Consider the following 25,237-nt stretch of genomic DNA (forward strand, 5'->3'; position numbering starts at 1 on the left):
TCAGAACCCCCAATCTCAAATAATCCATTTCCCCCAAAGAAGAGATCGGAGGAGTGCACTGCCACACCCATCCCCCACTAGCTGATGATGTCATCACCTGTTTAAAAGCCTCTTTCATCTGTCATTCAAGTCCCTCCCTGGCTTCCTTTATGGGCTCTGCAGTCTAGTGAAATGGATCCACCTTTCATCTCTCACCTTCCTGTATTCAAGCAGTCAAGCCCCATGTCTAGAATGCACTCCCCCTCAAATCTACTTCTCCAAGTCCTTATCTGTCTTCTATCTGCTTAGTTGTGGCTTCACCTCCTTCAGATAGAGAAAAGTGTGGCTTTGGCTTCAGCTTTGGCCTGTTCTCCTTCCTCTCCTCCCCCATTGACCTTGGAAGCTTCCAAGGTGGGGAGGAAGGTGGACCTTCCATCTTACCTTCTGTGTACTTGCTGGATCCCTGGATCAGCTGAGGGTAGTGTCTGCCCAGACAGCTTAAGTGTATTGGGAGCCAGACATTGACTGGGAGTCAAACCAAAGATTGGCCTCCCAGCAAAAAAGAAACTAGATCATGGCTAAAGAGAGTTCCCAAGGACAAGTAGCTTCTCGCATGCAGAAGCTGAGAGTTGGCCCTTTGCCATATCTTTTCTCTAAGCCTGGGCCCGTATGCCCCTAGGCTTTGGATGTGCTTGTGTGAGGATGTATCACAGGCTTTGGGAGAAATGGTTTTATACTAACTGTTCCTTCTGTGACATCTTATTCCAAATACTATTTAAAGTCAGATGATTAAAATGATTCTCAACCAACTATCTTGGTAGGAAGCATGCTGGTGAAGGTTTGAACCAGCAGTCTCAGAATCATCTGAATCAGGAGGATCAGAGATACTCCTAGAAGCCTCTTGGTAAGATAAGCCAACTTGGAAGACAGAGCTCATTTGAGGGAGTAGGAAGGGGGATAAGGAATGAGTATAAGGGGAATAAACTCACATGGGCCACAGTAACCTCAGTGGTAGCAATGACACTGCCATAGCTCTTTCTGGTTACAAAAGGAGACACCATGGAATTATACAGAAAACACTAAGCTTACAGTCAGGAGGCCTAAAGTTAGGAAATCTGGCTGAGATCCCAACTCTGACATTGGAAGGCAAGATGGGACAATGGAAAAAGCCCTGGATTGAAAGCCAAAGGATTGTGGGTTCAAATGCCACTTTTTGCCCTTAATGACTATAAGTAAATGATTGGGCAAGCCACTTATCCTTCCTTAGCCTCAGTTTCTTCATTTGTAAAATGAAGGGGTTGGACACAAAGACCCTCAAAGACCCCTCTAGCTCTAGAGCAAGGATTCTGTGTGTGGCTTTGGTTAAGTCACTTCAATTCTATGCCTCAGTTTCTTCACTTGTAAAACAGAGGTCTTTGACAAAAAGACTTCTAAAGGTCCCTTTTAGCTTTAGATCTAATACAGATTAAATTAAATATTATATAAGTATACTCTATAATAGATATAGATATATGACAGAGTCCTATATGAGTCTTACAAGCACCTCATGAAGAAGGAAATCTACCTTATTATTTATATTTTTAGGTAGCCATCTTAATGATGTCTTACCCCCCAAACATGGTTACTGCTTTGTCAGATTACAGCTCAGCCATTTACTCAGTGTCAATGACTCTTCCTTACTCAGAGACTTTTTTTTGCAGATATAAGCAGTTTTAGAAGTTAAAAAACCTTGGTGCACATGGGGTGGGACTCCCTTGAGAGGCATGCTTTTCACAGGGGCATAGTTATTGTGAGAGCCTGACTTTTACAAATTATAACCCTGGAGAAAAAGATGGAGAGGCATAGATGAAGACACTGGCCCATCTCATGGGGGTGTCAGCAACTTTCTCCACTCAAAATGCGGGGACCTGTCCCCTAAACGCACAAGAAGAATTTGATTTACAATTTGAGGAAAAACTAGGTGTAGAGTAATTGGCAAGGTGGAAAAGCAATCTCATTCCTGCCAAATTGCTTTCTCAGGCTCCAAACGCTCCATGGAGGGCTAGATTCAGGGGTCTGCATCTCATTTGTACATATAGATGCCTTTCTTGTAGGAATATGGCATCTGGTACAAATGTGATCTAATACTGTTGTCAGCTAAAATAAACACTTTAATTAGGGGAAAAAAGATGTTCCAAGTTGTCTACCCATGAGTTGGCCCTCATATTTTCTGAATGGGAAGCCCTATTTTCTATGTATATGACTTTGGACTATTATGAGGCTCTTTGAACCTCACTTTCTTCATCTATGAACTGGGGGTGGGAGTGGGGGATGGACTACATGAACACTAGGGTCCCTAACTTTCTCTAAGTTTGTTATTATGTAAAGATCCTTTGCTATTAACAAGTATAAAGATATTCAATTTCCTCACGCTGTAATTGGTCTAAAACCTTTGCTGTATCCAACACCTCTTTTTGATCATATAAAACATGGGTGTCTGCATGGATCCTGTAAGCTCCCTATGGATAAGAACTGTCTCATTCTTGTCTTTTTTATCTCTGGTGCCTGGGGTTCCCACCCCCTCACTCTTGCCCCTGATTTCTGTCAGAATAGGAAGCTTTCTTCCAGTATGGAAACTCCCTGCAATGCTGATGATAGAAGTCTAGATTTACAACTTGAAAGGACTTTAGAAGTCCTCAAGTCCAATCCCATCATTTCATAGATGAGGAAACTGAGGCCCAGACAGGTGAATTTACTTGTCCAGGATTACACAACTAGTAAGAGTCTGAAGGATTCGAATCCAGGTCTTCTTGACTCCAAGGCCAGCTCTCTATTCATTAAGCACTGCTGTCTCTTACCTTATTCCTAGCAGGTGCTTAACAAAAGTCATTTTGACTATTATAAACACCCAGATGAACTACAAAGAGCTCATAAAAGAAGACACTATCTACATTAAGAGAAAGAACTGATAAACAGAAGTATGTAGAGAATGATTTTGCACACACACACACACATATTTGTGTCTAATGGTAGCCCTCTCTAGGGCAGGGTGGTGGGGAAGGAAGAAAAGAAAGAAATTTACACGATAACTTCAGTATATATTTCAAAGTAAGAGGAAATTGCACATCATAGATTTGTAGTTTCATGTGCAATCATATTTTTTTATTATACTATGTTATAGAAATGCTTGTTTCACTCTATAAATTAAAAATAAAATAAATCTTTAAATATTTATCTAATTCAATTGTTACTGTGAGGATTACGATTTTTCACCCTCCTCATTGAAATATTTTGGCCACTGACCTGCCCACCAATTGCCATCCCCCAGTAACATCCACTACCCACATGTCTGTGTATTCACCTGTATTTATAAACTTCCTCTACTTGACCGTAAGGTCCAGGAAGGTGGAGACTAGGTTACATCTACACTTGGGCATCTCTTCCAACATCTAGCATGTTTCTCTGAGGAATGAATTCTCTCCCATCCATGTCAGGCTTTAAGCAGATGCCCTCTTGTTTGCTGTGTTATGGAGGGGATCCTTCATCGGCTTAGACCAGACAACCTCTGAGATTCTGGGATAGCTATCCCTAATTTGCTCATGTGTTGCTTATTTTCCCAATTAGATTATAATCTTTCCAACTCCCTTTACGGTGCTCTGAACTCAATAGCAATTCAACTAACATTTATTGAGAGCTTGTAATACAGAGTGCTATGTTAAGTAAGGCTCTATGAATTAATTGAGGGGTGGAGGTAAATTTTCATTAAATAAACAAATGCATAAAAGAAATTGGGATCACTTTTCTGAGGTTTGTTAAAAATGCAATAAACATTCCCTTCCCTTTTTAAGATAACAATGGACTAGATGAAGTGTATAGGTTTCCAAAGTGGGTAATATTGCCCCCTGGGACGGGCTGGAATGATTCAGGAGGCTGGTAGTACCCTCAGGTGCGATTGGGAGACAGAATAAAAATAAGGGGGCAGTGCAAGCATAAGGAAAGAAGAGGAGATTTTGAAAAACTGTTTGTACATGTTTCATCTATTGTATAATAGAGTTAAAGTCATAGTGATTACATTATCTTCCAGACAAACACACAAAATGCAAGTTATAATTGATTAATAGTCAAGTTCTCTGACAGGTCTTAACAAGAAAGTATTGGCAGGCAAGTGTGGTTTGCATTGTTGGGAAGTCCAGCATGCATCAACAGGAATATGTGCGTGTAATGACTTGTTTGCGATACTCATCAAAATTTCAATACAGGAAAAACCCTCCAAATTTCCAATAAATTATTAAAATTAAGATGCATCAGTTTAAATCTGTGTTATCTGAATGAACACCAGCATGGTGTCTAGAGATTTCAGGATTCTTTAGAAGTAGATCCCCCTATACTACTATAGAAGTAGACCCCAGAGGGTATTTAGTTCACTGATCTCATTTTACAGATGAGGAAACTGAGACCAGAAAGAATGTAACTTGCCTAAGTTCACGTGGATAGTTAATGAACTACTAAGATTTAAATTGGGATCCTAGATTTTGATCTAGGATCAAAATTGTTGATTCCCATTTGTTGACAGGAATATCCACATGGATGAAACTCCAGATGCCTAAAGAACTTCATGGTTTAGATATTGAAGAGACTTTAGAAGTCCTCTGAGCTGATCCCTTTGTTTTACAAATAAGGAAACTGAAGCCAGAACAGGTTCAATGACTTGTCAAAGGAATGACAGAGTGAATTTGATCCCATATCCCATATCCAACTCCCCACTCTCTATCCACTGCAGTGACACAGGGAAGAGGTCCTTTGAGTAGGGAAGTGGTATGATCAGACAGCTGCACATGGGATGGAGTGGAGACGGGAAAGGCTGGAGAGGATGGACTGCCCTAGATGCTTGTATTTGCATTCCTAGTGCTTAGAACGGTATCTGGCATGTGATAATTGCTTAATAAATACTCTAGTTGTTTGTCCGTCTATCCATCTATGCGTCTATGATACTCTCCCCTTTTATTGAAGTGTCCAGTTCCTGTGATTCCCATGTCACTTTTACTTCTCCCTCTCTCCTTTCTCTCTCTCCCCATTCCTTTCTCCTCTCTCCCTCTTTCCCCTTCTCTTCTTTCCCTCTCTCCTCACTTCTCTCTCTCCTCCTTCTCTCCCTTTCTCCTCTCCCTTTCTTTTTCTCTCTTCCCCCATCTCTGCCTCTCTTTTTTGTTTTTTTGTTTCAATTCTCAGATGAGATCTTTTTTTGTTTGTAAGAAAAAAATTATAACTGACACTATTCATTATGGTAATGAACTCATTTCATAGTGTGGACATATTGTGGACTGTAATTAAAATGCTGAGGCTCTTGGAATAAGGTAAAAAAAAAAATACAACCCAACACTTTCTGAAAAGGTAGGCTCATAGAAAAGACAGACAGGAATAGAGGAAGCAAATTAGGCTGGAGCCAAGAATATGCCTGCTTTGAATTCAAAATTGTCTGTAAGCCAGGGACATTTACAGCATCCATAACAGTGATGTGGGCTCAGAGCTTAGAAGGGCACAGCAGTTTGTTAAAAAATACCATGTCACCATGAAACACTTGCATCTGAATGAATGGTCTAGGGATCGTCTGGTGAGCCCTTTATCATGTGGGTACCTGGTAGAAATAATAATGCCAAAGAAATTTGCTTGTTTCACTCTTCACTTTTTATAACCCCAGTTTTCATTTTAGTGTCTCTTGCTTTATGGAATATGATATAAATTAATATAGACCAAGGGAGCTTGTAGCAAATAGTGACTCTGTTCCATTCCTTTACCAAGGGAGGATATTTCTTAGTCAGTAACTTGGAAACTTACTGCGTGTGTGTGTGTGTGTGTGTGTGTGTGCATGCGCATGCCCATGTGCACACATTTAACTTCAATGGATCTGTAATCTCAACGTTATGAGCATCCTCTCTGTTCAATTACTTATCAATGTCTAGACTATTGTCATTTTTCATCCAGTTGGTTTTTCCTGGATGGATAGTTAGACCAAATTCATTTGAGTGGTTATAGATCTCATCCAGGAGGCCTGGAAGACCTTGCCATTATCAACAGAGAATTATTCTACCTTGTATCACCTTCATGATCATGGTGATCATCTTTGATGAGCTTATGTCTGGGTGAGCATACAACTCTCTTTTATGCCTTGCCTAATATTGGTAGCCAGAGGGTTGTTGAACAAGGACATGTCCATTGTTGTTCATAATTGTCACATAAGGGTGGGATATCATTGTTAGAGGAGAGTGTTTACAGAAGCAGTTTACTACACTGAATAAAATGCATTTTTATAGTCGCCAAACAAGAAGCATAGTGGGATCACATTCTTTATCCCTTTTAACTTGGCCTATTATGGAATATTTCTTGTGAGGTTCTGTTTGTTTCCTTTGAATATCTAAGTAAGGATGTTCTTAATTCCTGTGTACATTCTTATATATATATATACATATATATGTATATATATACACATATATATATACATATATTCTCACATAAATTTTATATGGATGGGAAAGCTGGCATATAGGTTGGTAGTCATTGATGCCCTTTTTGTAGTTAAAAAGTCTTAGATTTTCCACACATACACCTTTGACCTCTTCCTCAGTTAAAGAAGCCTTGAGAATGGACCCATCCGTGTTCTCACATTTCCTCCTCTCTGTCCATTTAGTCTAGTTTGATACTTTGGTTCTCTCTGTTCTTTTCAATGCCATGTCTGTAAGCACATCCAGGACTGCAGTGTTAGAGTCCAAAGATGGTGGTTCAGTTTTTCTTGACAGTGAAAAGACTTAGCCATCAAAATCTTGGCAGATCTTTTCCATCTTTCCTCTGTTGCTTGTTTTCCTTCCTCTAGTTGGGCCTCTTGCCAAGCTTTCTTGACAGGAGATCTAGTCTCCACTGCTTCTTATTGCTGCTAATCTTACATTATTCTTCTCCAAAAGATATTACAATCAAGTTTATGTCCTAACTGGATGTTGACCTTGGCTGCCATGCTGTTCCCACTTGGAAAGTAAGCAAAATGTTTTCACTTCAACATTGCAGCTCTTTAGATGACTCCCCTAAAACTCCCAGATAATTTTCATAGGAACTGTCATCTAGCCATACCTCCTCCATCTTAAATTTATGATGGTGACTTTTTAAAATGTATTATTTAAAATTATTTATTTAAGGATATGATTTTATAGGTATAGGAGAAGCAACTGAAAAGTAGGAATTGTGTCTTCCTTGTTTTTTTAAATTCTCAGGAAACGTGGAGGACAGTGGTCTACCCAGACTAGGCACTCCAAAAAATTCTGGTTCAATGATGAGAAGTCTCTAGCTATAACCTGTTTGCTTTACTGTTTTCTCCCTCTTTGATCCTTTAGATTGCCCCCGCCATTAAAGAGAGGATGATGAAGAAGGGCAGCATGATGCTGGGCTACCAGCCACATCAGGGCAAAGTCAACTTCTTCCGCCAGGTGGTGATCAGCCCCCAAGTGAGCCGTGAGGACATGGACTTCCTCCTCGATGAAATTGACCTCCTAGGTAGAGACATGTAGCTATTGCTCAAGAAGGCCCCAGAGCACAAATCCCACCCAGCAGAAATTTCCCTTTCAAGAACATCTGGGGCCTTGTTGTAGAGACGCTGTTCTTCAGATGCTCATTAGGAAGTGCTACCATCACTTTAAAATTAAATTGCTTAGTGTACTCTTAAAAGTGCCTCCGAAGTCTAGCAAAGCAAGGGCAACAGAATCATGACAATATCATCACTGCTGCTGTTAGAGTTCAGACACCTTCTCTAGGATGGTTGCCTGGGACAAGTTCTCTTGGAGGGTGAGGTAGAACAAGGGTCCTGGGTGTTAAGCAGCCATTCCCTCTTTAAAGGATTCATAAGACTCCCAACCATTATGGTTCTTATGCTTCACAATCATAATTACAAAAGATTCACATTAACAGTTCAGAGGAGCTTTGGAATGGCTGAGAGATGAGTTGGGCATTGTCCAGCCAGGACAATGACCTTGCTCCTGCTCCCTCCACCTCCCTCAGCAGTTAGACTCTGCAGAGAGCTCTCACCTAGATCTTTGGTGGCCCTAGAAGCACGTTAAAGCTATTTTTGAATAGAGGATAATGAAAGATATTTATATGAAAGAGATAACTTTTTATGTGGACTGATTGTAGCAAATAATTGGAATTCACCATGGCACTGATCTGTTCTAGTCTACCTATGGATTTTTTTTTAAAGCTTGCAAATTAATTAGTAGGGTATATATTTGTTATTAGTTGTGTTTTCCTTTTTCCATCAAAGATTAACAGCCCCAAGAATGTTCTTTCATCCTAGTCTTCTGGACCACATTCTTGTTTTGTTCTGAGTCCTGTTGTTTTCTTTTGGCTTAACCCCCAGATATGAATCTGCTTCCACCACCATAAGACTCAGGGCCTGACTAGACAATGTTTATCTTCTCTCCCTTTGGAGGGGAAGGGCCAATAAACAAATGATACTGATAATTTACATTTATATCATGTTTTAATGCTTAGGAAGCACTTTGAGCTTGTACAAATATTATTGTCTCCATTTTCAGATGAGAAAGCAAAGGTTCAGGTAGGAGAAGTCACAGTAAATGTCATAATTGGAGTTTCAACCCAAGTCTACTGTCTCCAATGCCAGCACATTTTACACACTGACTCTCACTATAGATAGGAAGGAGAGAGTAGATCCAACCTAAGCCTCAAAAGTTAAAACCTTGGTCATGAAATTAAATAAGGGTCATCCGCTATATGGAAGCAACTAAAAGCTAAGAAGAAATTTTCATTAATCCCTGAGACCACGTACTTACAATGGTCCATTTTGTTTTGGCCATTTATCAATAACATGATTATACTAGATTCCAACCATCCTTTTGACAAAGATTTATTAAGTGTGTCCTATATGCTGGGCAAGTGCTGGGAACAAAAATATTTTTAAAAGATGAATCACTTTTTGATCCCAAAGAGCTTTTATTCTATTGAAACGTGGCCCTCTTGGATGAGACCATCATTTTAGCAAATTATTCTACCTCCAGAAGTCCCTTTGTTTTGGGGGTTCCATGAATTGTTGTCTTCCAATTTAGTTCTTTGCTTGTTTTTGTGGGTTGACTTGCTCTGAAATCATCATTATGTGTTTCTGTGAAGGCTTAAGAGCAAGCTAAAGGATGTGGTTGTGTAATATTTACTGTTCATTTTCCTAGGCTGTGACTAACTGTAAAGCTGAAATCAGAAGTTTCTTGTTTGCACCGAGTTTGTTCATCGAGGTAGCAATGACCAATGCATTTTTTTCTCTTTCACATCATGAGTACTGAAAATTGTCTCTATAAGAAGTGCTTTAATGCCTTCAATCGACATGTACAGTGTTGTACAACATTCCCTTTTATGAGCTCCTAAATGCCAGTGATTTATTGTGGTCACAAGATAAGGGATAAAAACAGAAAGAGGAGCTCTTCACCAACATCCTAAAATACCTTCACGGTCGTTCCTGGGAGTGGGTTATGTTGATCCCATCTTTGAGCCTAATTCTACCTTTCTCTAGGAATTTTACTTGATAAAGGACTAGATAGAATTGGGCTCTTTAGATACATAGTTTGTCATAGCAAGCTATCTTCTAGGTATATTGGCTATATTGGAATCATATTCCTGTTTTTCATAGACCTGGGCTACAGCTTCACCAAAGGCTTAAGAATCGAAAGATGTAAAAGTATTAGTTTTCCTTAATCTGTTTCTTTTCCTTAAGACAAAAATCATGCAGGCATACTCCATCTAACACGAATTGACTCCATCCAAAACACAACGTTAGGTGAAACATTGTTCCTGGGGGCAATGAGTTACTTAGGAACTAAGCTATCAATGGGTGATTGGCCAGACAAATTGACAGATAGGGTGTGAGGCTTTATTGTGGGGTGTAGTTAAACATGTATTCATAATGTTATTGAGAAATGTTGATAGGACAGCCTTATCCAAAACTGCTGTCAAACTAGGCTTCGAATTTCCACCAACTGGTATCAAGAATTTCTCTTTTTATGTTTATCGCCACGACGTTTTCATTTTAGCATCTGGTTTCTGTCCTGTGTTTCCATTACGTCAGAATGGTTAAGGTACCTTTACCAACATGCCTTTACATTTTATAGATGCTTTACTAGTTATGCAACGATGACGCTGCTTGTATTCATTTTTATAAACAACAACAAAAAACAAGAGTGTTTTTTAAGTCTGCATACAATATTCATGAAATCTACATTTGCATCCTCATGATGCAAAACTGAACATTAGAGCATACGTTTCTCATTTGACTTGATTTTTCTTTCTGTCATCTGCTGTTTACTGATTACAACATTTAGATTCTGTCATGTCCCTCCTGGACTAGGCTGCCATTTTAGCAGTAGAGACAAGAGACAGCTTATCTTGTAGTTGATGATTTGAATAAAATTAGAGAAGAGAAATGAAGCATGTGTTTGTCTTTTATCTGGGGTCTAGAGGGGTAAGTGCTGGCCTGGTTGTTGGGACAGCGAGGATCCAGTTCCAATTCTACCACTTCCTAGTAGTAAGTGCAGAAGTCAATTGCTTTATTTGTAAAATAAAGGAGTTGAACTACCCTGCTGGGAGGCGGTGAGTCTGCCTGCCTCAAGTTTCTTCCATTCCAGTCCATTCACAATTCAGCCACTAAAGTGATTTTCCTAAAGCTCTGGCCTCACAATGTCACTCACCGGCATCTCCTCTCCCCAGTAAACTTCAGTGGCTCGCTATGGCCTGCTGGAGCAAATACAATGCATTCAAAGCCTTCATAACCTAGCCCTTTCCTACCATTCCAATCTTCTTACATCACATTCCCCTACTTGGACTCTTCAATCCAATGACATGGGCCTCCTGACTGTTCCACAGACAAGATCCTCCATCTCTGGGCTCCAGGCATTTTTCTGATTATCCACCATGGCTGGAACACCATCCATCCCCCAACTCTAACTACTGACTTGCCTGGCTTCATTTGTCTCAGCTAAAACCTTGTCTTCTGCCACAAACCTTTACCAATCTCTCTTAATTCCAGCACCTTCCCTCTGTTGATTAATTTCTGTTTAGCCTGTATATAGCTTCCTTTGTATATATTTGTCTGTGTGTCAACAACCCCCAGTAGTTTGTAAGCTCCTTGAGGGCAAGGACTATCTTTTGCCTCTTTCTGCCTCCTCAGCATATAGCACAGTGCCTGGCACATCATAGGTGCCTAATAAATGTTTATTGATGATTGATTAATTGATCCATTGACATTCCATCCCCATATTTCATCCCCCATTTCTATGACTTTGCACAGATTATATCCCCATCTTTGAAATGTTCTCTCTCCTCCTCTCTTATAATCTCTAGTTGGTTGTAAGGCTGAGCTCAAGTGATACCTCTTACAAGAGGCTTTTGCTGCTCATTGTCTTAGCTGTATTTATCTGTCTAAGTAATGATTCCCTTCTGGGTAGTAAAATGTTACCTTGACAGCAGAGATTGTTTCATTCTTTTTTCTGTATCCCCAATGCCTTGGACCTTAATGAACTGAATCAAAGCCCCTTTGAGTTCTAAAATCTTTTACTCTAACCTTTCTGAAATAGAGGGTGGAAGATGGTGAAATTCAACAGCTAGAGCATGGGCCCCTGGAAGCAGTCATACCTCACCAAGGACAATAGGGAGATCTTACGTAGAATGAAAATCAACAGCTACTTGAAATTTCACAGATTGCATCTTCTCCCCAAGAAGCATTCTGAGCAGCCACTACCAGTCTTGAGGCACTAAGTGGAATGGTCCAACCTGGAAACTGACTGTGATTTTTAAGTCAAAATGCATTATGAAGCAGGTGAGAATGAAAGAGTCAACATGTCAGTCATGACTTCCTTGGAAAGAGTGTCATCTGGCATATCATCGCCTATTTTCCTTTGGATAATTATGAGATGTGACTAAACCAAACAGCTCTTGAATTTCTATTGGAGCTCCCAATACATAACTTTTTTTTAAATTTTACTGCAGAATTATCTGGGATCAGGAAGCAGTTTAGCACAGGGGAGAATATCGCATTATAACACTGACACACAGTCATGAGGCAGCATCTGAAAGACTATTAATTTTTTCTGACAGGTGGAAATTGTGCCTCACTCCCCATCTGCTGCTCGTTCAGCAATCATGATCCCCGAGGAGTAAATAGGGACAATCTTAAAGCATCTTACAGAGCAGACTTCTCATCTGAATTTGTCTATTCAGCGTTAAATCCTACACTATTTAGACTTGTATACTGGATTTTCCAATTCTTCCCCTACCATCCTGACAGGCTACAATTTGCAGCAGTCCCTGACAAGTAATTGGCAATTTGGGGATGTGAAATAGACGAGCGAATTGGAGACATCTTAGAATAAAAAGATGCTTTAAAATATGCATATAGGATTGATAGAGATCTGTCCCCAAAATGTGCCATTCGGATAAAGAAGAAAGGAAAGAAAACTGGGTCAGGAGCATTCCTGCTCATGCAAGATGCTGTCTTGTTAAAGACAGGTAATTAGAAAACTGATGTCTGCCATTTGTAATGCTACTAATGCTGTTTTTCCTTATTGCAGAGTGTTCTATGAAGCTTCCTGCTCTAACTGGTTTAAATTTAGTTTTGATCTTTCAACCTACAAGGACTAGGCAAAAACCTAGTACAGACTGAGGAACTCAAGACTCTTTAGGACAGGGATGGGACTTCATCCAACCACATTATCATTTATGGGAGGAAACAGAAGAATGAACTCACTTGGTCAAGGTCACACAGCCACACTCATTTACTTGCTATTCCCAGATCCATGTCTTTGTCCAAGCTGCCCTATGCCTGGAATACACTTTCTCCCTTGAATTTACAGGCAGGATTTAAATCCCCTCCCTGACACTTACGACCTACTTGACCTTGAGTAAACTACTTCACCACTCTTGGCCTCAGTTTTTACATCAATAAAATAAGTGGATTACATTAAATGGCCTCAAAGGTCCCCTGTACTTCTCTAGGTCTCTCAGGGTTTCTCATGAGACATGGGAGATGTTGGCACAGGACTGCCCAGAATAGCATGCCCACATCAAAGAAGGCACTGTGCTCTATGAGCGAAGCAGAACTGCAGAAGCTCAAAAGAAACACAAAAAAGATGTGCAAATTTACAGACATCTCTGTTCCAAACGTTCATTTGGACTTTTTTGTGCCCAACCTGAGTTAGAGCCTTCTGAGCTCATATTAGACTGATCAGCCATAGAGGGACACATTTTACCTTGACCCTGACATAGTGATGGCATTTTAGTCCCCTTCTCATAGAAAGGACAACAACAAACTAGCATCTCTCCATCTAAGACCCTATGATCACTCTCTTTTGTGTGGGTCCCAGAGCTGTTTTTCACTCTCGTGCCATGAACAAAAAGATACAATGAAATTCGTAGTGTTGAGGTCTGAGGGGTTCTGGGAAACTCCAAAATACTGACAAGGTGAGTCCTGCTCGAATGAATTCAACACAAGCTTTCTTAAAACCAAAGGAAAACAAAGTTTTTTAAAGATTCACCATATTGGGTTAACTGTTAAGGAGCCTAAGCATTTGTTAACACTTGTATTAACAAGTGGGCCAGATAGAATCTCAGCTAGACAGAGTCTGAGTTGGACTGAATCTGAGTGCCTTCATGATGGCAAGATGGAGCTTAAATACAGAAAAGAGTGTAGGAGGGATCTGCGGGTGGTCTGGTAGTCTAGGGTGATGGGAGGAGGGGTTTAGGGAGGGTCTTGAGGAGAAGTCCAAGGAGGACCTCAATGGGACTGGGATGACTGGTCTAGGGTTGGAAACAGCTGGAGGCAATCAGGAGATATAAGACAATGGAGGGCTTGGGTGGGAAGCAGGTGGGGCAATCCAGAAGTCTTGAAGGGAAAGACCGGTACCTTGGGGTGAATACAGATCCAACCTAGGGAGGATCTTGATGGGAGTGGCCAGCAGCCTGGGGAATGGGATTTTGATAGGATCAAGGGTTGGGAAGTGCAGCAGAGACCTGTACACAGCTGTAAAAAGCCCAGGGGCCTCTAGAGACTGCCAGATTAAATGGGAAGATTAGATTTGAGTAAGAAAGACCAGATTAAGTGGGAAGATTCAAGGGGAGTTCAGGGAGGTTCCCAGAATCTGAACCTCATCAATAGGACAGGGTTAAGCACAGGTGTTAATGAGAAGTCAGGCTAGATCAGCCAAGTACCACTTTTAACCTTATAAAACAATATGGCTTGAAATGGGTGCCCATCACACCCATCTGAAGTAAGGCAGAAGAAAGGGATAAAGTCTACCATGTGGCCAGGGAAAGTTTCACCATCCCCCTCATCTCCAGATGTTGTCCTCTTTTCACTCTCTTTATAGCCCCACCCAAGTCCCAGATCCTGCAACATTCCTTGCTTCAGAAGCTGAGCAAAACCTTCAAATCCCAAAAGGTTCCCAAGATCCCAAGACCTGCCTCGTCTCCCTCTCCCACTTCTAAAGGAGCTAGTAGCATAAGTCTGATTTTGTTCTGAAAAGTTGGTGAGTCTGACCTCAGGCCTTTCCCTTCAAGGACTCCAGAGAGATTTTCCTTCAGAATCTAACAGGGAAGAGAGGAGAAGAAGAAGGAGGAAGAGGAAGAGGAGGAGGAGGAAGAGGAGGAGGAGGAGGAGGAGGAGGAGGAGGAGGAGGAGGAGGAGGAGGAGGAAGAGGAGGAGAAGGAAGGAAGGAAAGAAGGAAGGAAGGAAGGAAGGAAGGAAGGAAGGAAGGAAGGAAGGAGAAGGAAGAAAGAAAAAAGAAAGAAAGAAAGAAAACAAAGGAAGGGGTCTTTTAATTACCAATAATAGAAAGGACATTCAATTAAATTCATTAAGAATTTATTAAATGCCTACAATATGCCAGGCATTGTGCTAAGCGCTGGGGATATGCAGGCACAAATGAAGCTTTCCCTGCCCTCAAAGGGCTTACTTTCCACTAGAGTGGAAACAGCATGCACACAGATAAGTAGTAGCTGGAAAGCTGTCCTCAGAGACAGGCAGTCCTGGGTTCAAGGGCTAATTCTGACACACTCTGGCTGATCCCAACCAGACAAGTTATTTAAACTCTCAATGCTCTAGGCAATTCTCCAAGAATGTGATTTAGAGGGAAGGTGCATACCTGCATTGGCAGATGGACTTCTTTCATCTAAGAATTCTTTATTTTAAGGAACTCCATTATGATCCCTATGCAAAGAATTGGGGTGATGGTGATGGTGGTGAGAAGTGTCAATAATGGAGAGGACTGAGAATGCTTTCTTGTAGTAAGTGGCAGAAGTCCTTTGAAAGAGATGCCAGATAAGGGTGGGGGAAGGTGATAGAAGGGAGGGTGAACTGGAGGAAAGGGTAATCAGAATACACACTGTCCTAGTGTGGGGGGAGGGGAGAGATGGGGAGAAAATTTGAAATTCAAAATTTTATGGAAGTGAATGTTGAAAACTGAAAATAAATAAACCAAATTAATATGAGAGAAAGAGATGCCATAGGAGGCATGTCTACAAGTAGCCAGCACAAATGTAAAAAACAACCATTTTAGAAGAAGCCTCCACCACATTGAATGGACCCCCCAGGGGAAGACTTTTGGACAAATGTGGACAAAGGTTACAGAGGACAGAATGGTGTGGATTGGTCATTATCTAAACCAGGGGTGTGAAACCTGTAGCCTCTGAAGGGAGATATGATACCCTGGGGGACAGCAGGTTCTCTGAACACAGAGTATGGAATGGGGAGCAGTGGGAAAGAAGGGTGGAAAGATTAATTGGGAGAAAACTGTGAAGGGCTTTAAATGGTAAACAGAAAAAAGGAGCATTTTATCTTAGTGGTAAGAGGGGTCATGGAAACTTCTTGAGTCATGGGAGTGTTTGGTTAGACCCATGCTTTGGAAATATCAATTTGGCAACTACATTGATGATAAATTGGAGAGAGGGAAGACTGGAGGCAGGAAGACCAATTGCGAGGCTACTGAAGTAGTCCATCAAAAGGTGAGCAGAGAGAATAGTTCCTATGGTTTGAGGAAGCCAACATGAGAACAAGTCTTTGTACTGGAAGGAGAACCTAATTCTGTTGTTCCTTAGACTCTGGAGCTCAGGTTTCCAGCCTTACCCCTCCCCCCTCAGTTCTCATTCGGCTTCTTTCACATATGCCCTCCTGGCATATTGGGCACTGCTGTAAATACCACACGTTTAGGGTTTGCCACAGTATCAGGTTTTTCTGCAGTTTTATTAGAAAGAGTCAGCCGGGTTGTATTGAGAGCAAGTCATGCCAGACTAATTTCATTTATGGGTTGTCAGAGTTATTAGAACAGTAGATTGGGAAAATGCTCTCAATAGAGTTTCTCCAGATTTCAGCACCGCATTTGACAATGCCTCTCATGTTATCCTTATGAAAGAGAAGGAAAAATATGGGCTTCCTGACAATAGAGACAGGTGTATTTGGATATAGTTGAGTGGCTGGACCCCCGGAGTTGTTATTAAATAAGTTAACATCAATGTGGAAGGTCTTTGATGGAGTCCCAACAATTTGCTGATTTTTTTATCCATAACAGGGTTAAAGGTATAGAAGACATGCTTATCAAATCTGCAGATGATACTGTGGTGGTTGGGATAGCTAATAGACTGAGTCAAGTCAAGATCCCAAAAGATCTTGACAAGCTCAAACATTGGGTTAAAGATAACAAGACTGAATTCAAGAGGAAAGAATGTGAAGTGCTACCCAGGTGTAAAGAGCTACCTTCTGAAGCGTGTTTGTGCTTCGTTGCCAAAGAAGATCATGCCAGAAGAGAAGTAATGACATGATTTGCACTTGACTTTGAGTGAGGGAGGCCTCACTTCTCCTCCAGAGCCATCTGAATCCAGTGACCAGATATTCATCAGGATGACTGGAGATGACCCAGGATGAGGCAATTGGGGTTAAGTGACTTGCCCAAGGTCACACAGCTATCGAGGTGAGATTTGAACTCAGGTTCTCCTGACTCCTACACTGGTGCTGTATCCACTGCACCATCTAGCTGCCCACTTCCTGAAGTAGAAGATGAAAGAAGGATGTCGAGAGATCAATTTATCTGGGAAAAAAAATCCAGATATCTTAGTGAGCCCCAAGTAATTAAAGGACTGACAGGTGGAAGAGGTAGTAAACTTGTTTTGTCTGAGCCAGAGAGAATTAGGAACAAGGGATGGAAAGACTTGTGAGAGGAGTGGGAAAATTTTTCACAGGATAGGTCAATGTAGATAGGTCAAGATGCACATCGTTGGAGAATATGTGCACATAGATGAGATCAGAGAACCATTGAAGTCTTGAAGTATATATAGGGAAAAACTGCCCCCAAATTAGAGATACACAAAAGTACCATGAACTATATCAGGAGTCAGTGGGTTCTCACTTGCTTTGTCTTTAGACAAAAGATGGAAAATCACTTGCTGAGCTTATTATAGATTGTGTTCTCCATCACATTTGGGTTGAACTTGGTGGTATTTGAAATCCCTTTCAGCTCTGAGATTCTGCAGTTCCTTACCCTGGCATCACCAGCTTTCAGCTTATTTATCCTGTCCATCCTCCTCCTCAACCAATAAGCATCATTTTGGCTTGTAATATAAGGGTGATCACTTCTCTACTCCCAATTCCCAGTAGATGCAGAAATTGAGAGTCCAGGAGCCAGAGGACAAGAATCTGAAGTGTCCCTGCTTGAATGTATCTCCCCAAAGAATCATGTTACCTATGGCTAGTACCACATATAATAATAATGTGTTATGAGTAATACTGTAATACTATGTGAATACAGGTGCATTATGGGTTAAGCATATTTTTATGGACCATTCAAGGAACATAACCACCACTTGGAAGATTACTTCTAGGGGGAAATGTGGTCTTGAGTTCCAAACAATCCATTTAACACCTGGACCTTTGGAATACAAGCTGTTCATATGTTGGGGCCTGCCTGTCTCTTCCATGCAGTATTCAATAATTTTTATTACAAAATTACTAGTTTTTTGCTAGTTTGCCCTACTCTCAAAGGGGATTATTTTTATGATGGCTCAGGGTCTATTTTAGTTTTCCTGTGGGAGCACATCTGAAAACTTATAATCTAAACCACTGGGGAAATATAATTTGATTTACAAAAAAATTTATACACAATGCTTTAGGAATGTGTTCATTACAGCAAATTGCACTGGGCTGGTCTGGAACCACTCTCATTGAGGAACACCTGTTGGAAGAACAGAGGTTTTAGATAATTAATATTCAAAAGCAATCTGTACTTGAGGGCTCCCTCTGAATAGGACATTCATTCTGTGGCACAAGAGAGCGTGACTGGGATCTCAGTTCCCAAGACCAGGGAGGGAAAGTCACATCAGGGAACCCCCAGCAGCACTGGTTTCCAACATGGGAGGGAAAGCTTCTCTATTGCCATTGCCTCCAGATGGCGAAATTGGGAGTCCAAGAGGCAAGGAATAAGAATCTCAAGTGTCCTCAGTTGGATTATGAATGTGGTTCCCTAAAAGTAATAATAATATCATCCGTAATATTGTAATACCATGTGAGGACATTGTGTTATATTGTGTTGTGTTGTGTTGTATTGAGTTGTACAACGAGCTTTATCGGATTACTCATTTTCATTTTAGAAGTCAGGAAAAGCAAGGATAGAGATGGGAAATGGATGTGACAGGAGACAGCAGAGACCAGAGGGAAGCTGCTGCTTGAGGACCACTAGTGAGGGCAAATTGATTGCTTCCCTAAGGCAACCTGTTCCCCTTCTGGTGAGCTCTCCTTGACAGGAAATTTGCACTGAGCATCATCTTAATTGGCCTCCCTGAGCTTCCACTCATTGTCCCTAGTCCTAGTCCTTAGGACCAAGTAGAGTAAATTTCATCCCTTTTAGGATCATAGAATCATAGCTTGTGAGTTGGACAGGATCTTAGAGGTCATCTAGTTTAACCCCCTTCTTGTGACAGATGAGGAAACTGAGATTCAGAGAAGTTAGGTGCTTTATTCAAGGTAGAAGAAACAGAACCAGAAACCCAGAAACACTTAGACACTAAGGCCAGATTTGTGACTTTACAAGTTGCATAGCCTTATCTTGCCTTAGTGTTCTGAACTGCAAAATGGGAATGATAATAACACCTCCATTCCAGAGTTCTATGAGGACCAAATGAGATAATAGTTATAATGTGCTCAGCTCAGAGCCTGGAACACCGTAGGTGTTTAATACATATTGGTTTCCTTCCTTCCTTCAAGGTGGAAGTTTCTTCACCTTGGGTTGGATGGGGAAGGCAGATGGGGAGATGAAGGAGCTCAAAGCATGATTGTCCTTCAAATACATTAGATAACTATCCTGTTCCTATGGAGCCTTTTCTTCTCTGGGCTAAACATTCCAAGTTCTTTCAATAGATCTTCTGTTGGCCTGATTTCAAGTTCTTTTGTCCACTTGGATTCTTTCCAGTATAATAGTGCTGTTCCTAAATTGTGGCATCCAGGACTGAACAGAGTTCTCCAGACATGGGCCAACCAAGGCACAGTACGGGGAGATAACCACCGCCCTCATTTCTGGCCTCTTTTCCTGTGTTAGCTTTTTTTGGTTGCCTGTGCATCGTTGTTGATTAATTCAGAGTTTACGGTCCACTTCACCCCCCCCCCCCAGATGTTTTTCAGATGAACTGTTGTCTAGCCACCCTCCAGCACAAAGGCCCCTGTGCTTTGTCTTGAACACATGAAACAAGTTTTGAGTGATTATACATTAAAATAATTCTAATTACACACCTGTCATGAAAAATCTCTAGTGGGAAGAAAACCAGGTGGAGACTAAGAGAAACATACACAAAAACCCTGAATCAGCTCTCCACAATCACATGTTTTCACATCAAGCCGATAATTATAACTAATTACACTAATGGTGTGAATATACAACAATCAACCAAAATTTACTTGAAAAGCAAAACAAGGAAATTTGCACAGCAAGAACCGAATCAGGAAAATGAAAAGGTTGCCCAAAGACAAAGCCAAGAAAAGAAGAAAATTCACTCCTAGAATGATGGAATTAAGGGAGTCCCCACTCAAAGCACCATTGCTGGACCCTTCCAAGTGTCTGTACTGTAAGAAACTCAATATTTCTTTCCACTTTACAATGGTATGAGACTTTCTCAGCCCTAAGGTTTAGTGTTAATTGTATCCTAAGAATAATATTAGCTCTGCAAGGACAATAATGGAAACTAAGATTATGCTGTGTGTATGGTTCTATACGCACACATATACATATTATACATATTAATAATGTACCTTGAGTAATATTGCAATGCCATGTGATACCAACTATTTGTGTCCGACCTATGATGGAGCTGTATTGGCATGATCAGCCACAACTGGATGCACTGTACATCCATCCCAACATTGTGATATATTTTTGGTCCATTTGAAGGACATACAACAACCCTATCATGTATGGATTTATTATCCTTTGGGATCAAAGGAATGAGAAGAATTGAGGTTCCTAATTCCCCAAATCAGCATCACAGGAGAAACTCTCTGTGACTAGTTTATGGGGCAGCATGAATGAGAGATGCACAGAATGGTAGACATTGATTGCCTGGCTTCCATAGGGCCAGTCCACATAGACCCAACAGAACATCAGAAACTTCCAACACACCGCTATGTTTCCATCGTACCACTTCAATTGCCTGCCATGATAAATATTGGGTTTTTTCAGTTAAATTTTATTTTTTCAACCAGCGAAAATTCACTTTCTGTTCCTCCCACACTGCCTCCCGCATTAAAAAAAATGAAAGGAAGGGACTGCAGGGCCATGGTAAACTTGAAGGCTAAGGAGGCTGCTGTTACATGGGGAGAGAGCTCAGTATATCAGGAGTGGAGCCCAAAGAGGAATGAAACTGGCCCCTTCATCGTTACAGCACAAGGATATTTCACCATAGTCATATAGCTTAGGGGAGCTAGGTAATGCAGTAGATAGAGTGCTGTGGTTGTGTGATGTTGGGCACATCACTTAGCCCTGCATGCCTCAGTTTCCTCACCTGTAAAATGAACTGGAGAAGGAAATGGCAAAACACTTGTCTGTGCCACGAAAACTTCAAATAGGGTCACAAAGAGTCAGACATGACTAAAAAGGACCGAACAACAACATATACCTTAACTTGCTCCACCATTCCCAAAATTAATGGATATTCACCTCACATCAGTTTCAAATTCTTTGTCACCACAAAAATACCTGCTATAAAAACATTTTAGCATGAAAAATATAACCTCATCTTCTGTGTTTATGAACATACTTTTATATTGGTTAAAGACCAGGGTTAACCATTGGTTAAAAACTTGAAAGATACAGCTAGTAATAAGGAATTATTGGTGCAGAAGAAATGTTGGATTTAGAGTAAGCAGACCTGGGTTCAAACCTTAGTTCTGCCGTTTTATTATTGATGTGACCTTGAGCAAGTCATTACCCTTCTCTGGGTCTAGTTTACTGATCAGTACATGATGATCTTTAAGGTCCTTTCCTATTTGAAGTTCTGTTTATGGTTTAAATGTGGTCTCAATAATATTTGTTAGCTCTAACCCAAAGAAGACATTTGAGGGAGACCAGTCAGGGAATCATATCTGCACTGTAAGTAATGGTGATGAAAACTAATTTAAATGGCCCAAAGTCAGACTAGATCTCAGATATTGAATCCGAATCACTTATTCAGAATGGATGTGGGGCTCTGAGTGAACTGGAAAGTCTAGTAGAGTTCTGATGCTGGTCCTGGTGACTTTGCTAAGTGTGCTGTGATATGTTAAGACTTTCAGAAGAAAATAATTCACAGAATTTTTTTTTACCTTGAAGGAACCTTATAATTCAGTGGAGCGGAAAAAATAACAGATCTAGAATCAGAGGTACTTGGTTCAAATTCTGCCTCTACCACTTATTACCAGTGTGACTTTAGGCAAGTCATTTCTCTGGACCTTAGTTTCCTCATGTGTGAGATAAGTGAATCAGATTAAATTAGCTCTAAGAGCTCTTTTAACTCTCTAAATCTATGAACTTCACTCCTTTTGCTGAGAAGAGCACTGTGCCAACAGCCAACCAAGCCAAGGGTGAAGGTGACAAAGGCTACAACTACCTATCAAAAAGCAAGTCCAGTATATTGGCCCATCCAGAGACACTGTGTTCTGGGAAGAGCTGAACAGCTGAGCTCATTGTACTAGTTTGTCAAGAGCTTCCTAACAGAAGAGAGACTTCCCAGAACAGTCTGAGGGTGGCTGAGCCCAGCGAGGCACCTGCCCTACAGCTGAAGGACCAGATTGACCCAAATTTGCAGCAGATTAATCCACCCAAATGAGATGCCACACCCTTTGAAAATCTGATCCAGATGATCTGTGGACCAGTGTCACACCCCACAGCGAACTTCAAAAGGACCCTCTGGAGAACTCAAAGATGTAGAAGTCCTGTACTTCCAGAGTTATAAATTGCCTTTGCCACATGTCCTCCCTACATCTATACCTCACTACAGTTGTAATTTAGGTTACTGTTTATCCTTACCTTTGTTTATGTGTGTGTTGGAAAGTGCACTTTGAATTTTTGATTCTTTGTTATTATTGTTTTCACTTTACCATTTGAGTAAATACTTTCACTAAGAATCGAGTCTACTGGCTCATTGTCAAGGGAATGATCACTAGTGGGGGCTCGTGAGCTACAGAGATAGAAGCAATGCACTTTCAGGGTTACTTATGGAACCTTGAAGGTAGTAGCAACCACCCCTGGGCCCCAATTTCCAAATACCAGTACAAGCTGGGGGAATGAACCAGAAGGTATGTTACAAAAATTTAAAGTTTCTCCATCTACGTCTCATGGATTTCTTTCATTTCTCATCCCCAAATTATATTTTCCAGCTGTTTCTTTTTCTGTTCTCCATCTGTCCATCTTTGCATTGAATCACCCACTTTAATGTATATATTAATTGAGTTTTGAGAACTTTGTCAAGTTCTTCATAGAAATTCTCAGCCCCTTAACAGATGTTGATACTTAAACTGCAATTATTTTGATGGTGGTCTGTTTTCTTATGCTCATAATAAACAGAGGAGTAAACACATTAACCAGATGTCCGGCACCCTGGGCAAAGTTTCAGTCATCCCATCCTAGTTATGGATCTGATGATATCCATTGTATCTATCTCACATGGTTGTTGAAGGATTGAATGAGATTTTGTGTGTCAAATGCTCTGCAAAACTTTAAGTTCTATGCAAATGTCATTTGTTATGAAAAAATAAATCTATGATCCCTCTCAGCCTCTGTCTCCTAATCTATAAAATGGAGATATTGTTCCTAACTCACAGGGTTTTTAAGAACCAAGTGAGATGTTTATAAAGTGTTTTAGCCATGAAAGAGTAATCAACCGAACAAGGATGCTCTACCATTAAAATGAGTTCAAATTCTGACTCTGACGACCATTAGCTGTGTGGCCATGGGCAAGTCATATAACTTCTCTGAGCCTCAGTTTCCTCATCCGTTAAATAGGGATCATGGTACTTGTACTTCCTGCCTTTCAGCAGTAAAATGCTAAAGAAATGAGTTATTTGTGTGAGTTATTTTTTTCTCGAATCCTGATAGACACAGACAGGCTACCTTCTGAAGGAGATAATTTTAGGAAAAATGACAAACATATATATTGTCTTCCATGTTAGAATATAAGCTTTTTAGAAGGCAGCGACCATTAAAATGTTGTCTTTGTTTCTTCAGAGCCCAGCATACAATGGGCATTTCATAAATGTCCATTGCTTGCTTGATTGAGTGGTGTGAATCCAGGTAACCTCCTATGAATTGAAATCCCTATCTCCACTTTATCCTGTCCTTGCCCAGAGAGCAGGCTGAAAGTCCTCCAACTTGTCTTTCTGGGAGAATGACTCCAGAAAAAGTTTTCAAGCAGTGAATTATGCCCTTTGCCCCTTTATTGTAAGTGTTGGTGATAGGCCCCCGAATTCTTTGTGTGCGATCCTCAGTATGTCTGAGATCTGACAAGCTGGATTAGCCTGTAATGCCTCCACTGTCTGGCCCAACCCACTTCACAATGCATGACAAACCTGTAAAGGGTGTCTAGAGGAAGTAAGCTGTTCCTGGTACATTGCTGGGCTTTGGAGGTTGACAACATGATGTACCAGGGATATTTGCTCTTCCATCAAATTCCAGTGAAGCAACCTTGAAGGGTAGAAAACGGCTGGCTAATCCTCTGTTGTGACCCACTAAGGCATTTTCCAAATGAGGTGGGGTGTATAAAGGGTTTCATAACCCTTAAAACACAATATAAACCTAAATGAGTGCTAAACAGGAGCTGGGTAGCGCAATGGATAAAGCCCAGCACCTGCAGTCAGAAAACCCCGAGTTCTAATCCTGTTATGGCCCCCACTCTCAAGAATCTAATCGAAAGACGGACATCACCATAGAAATGACAAAATACAATATTTCGTGGTACGTGCAAGTGAGTGCCTCAGTGGATAGAGTTCTGAGGCTGGAGTCAGGAAGACCTGAACTCAAATCTGGCATCAGACACTTACAAGCTTATGACTCTGGGCAAAACACTTGCCCTTTGTCTGTTTTGGTTTCTTCATCTGTGAAATGCGAATAATAACAGCATATATCGCCCAAAGTTGTTGTGAGGATCTAATGAGATGTTTGTAAAGTGCTTTGCAAACCTTAAGGTTCTATATAAACCCTTTTATTATAAATAAAATGTGAGGTAAGTAACTTATTATCAACTGGGAGGTTCTGGGAAGGCTTCCTGGAAGCATGAGTTCATCTTTAAAGGATGGAACCAAAGAGGTATGGGTTCAAATCTCCCTTCTGCCATTGATCAGCTAGATGACTTTGTGTTTACCTCTCAGAACCTCAGCTTCCTCATTTGTAAAATGAGAGGGACAGAATAGATTACCTTCCAGGTCCGTGAACCTGTGATCCTATGAATTCCCTCCTAAATAGCACAGAGTGAATGTAAAAGAATCATTTGGAGCCTCTGGTCTATTGTCCATAAATTTCCTTGCATCCTTGGCTTCTGGGATTTTGTGATCTCTCAGTTTTGTTCATGGGTTCTCATAATATTCCTGACTCAAGGTTCAGTCCTTGGCCCTCGCTCTCCTCTCTGTCTTGTCGTTGGATCATGGGTTACAGGACAGGATGTCACAGGTCATCTAGTCTAACTCCCTTATTTACAGGAATACTATTTTACAGGAGGAAACTGAGGTAAGAGAAGAGTGACCTCTCAT

General features: G+C 40.9%; 1 protein-coding gene across 3 annotated transcripts in view; it reads left to right on the forward strand.

Annotated features, from left to right (window-relative positions):
* The window catches only part of GADL1 (glutamate decarboxylase like 1), a 201,236-nt gene extending 190,814 nt beyond the window's left edge, over nucleotides 1-10,422 (forward strand). For all 3 annotated transcript variants that reach the window (XM_072651116.1, XM_072651117.1, XM_072651118.1), the window contains one exon: nucleotides 7,335-10,422. In XM_072651116.1, the coding sequence (XP_072507217.1) occupies nucleotides 7,335-7,508 (174 nt within the window). In that variant the 3' untranslated portion in view covers nucleotides 7,509-10,422. The remainder of the gene's footprint in view (nucleotides 1-7,334) is intronic.
* Nucleotides 10,423-25,237: the final 14,815 nt, after the last annotated feature.

Source organism: Notamacropus eugenii, chromosome 3 (assembly GCF_028372415.1).
Source record: "Notamacropus eugenii isolate mMacEug1 chromosome 3, mMacEug1.pri_v2, whole genome shotgun sequence".
NCBI lineage: Eukaryota > Metazoa > Chordata > Mammalia > Diprotodontia > Macropodidae > Notamacropus > Notamacropus eugenii.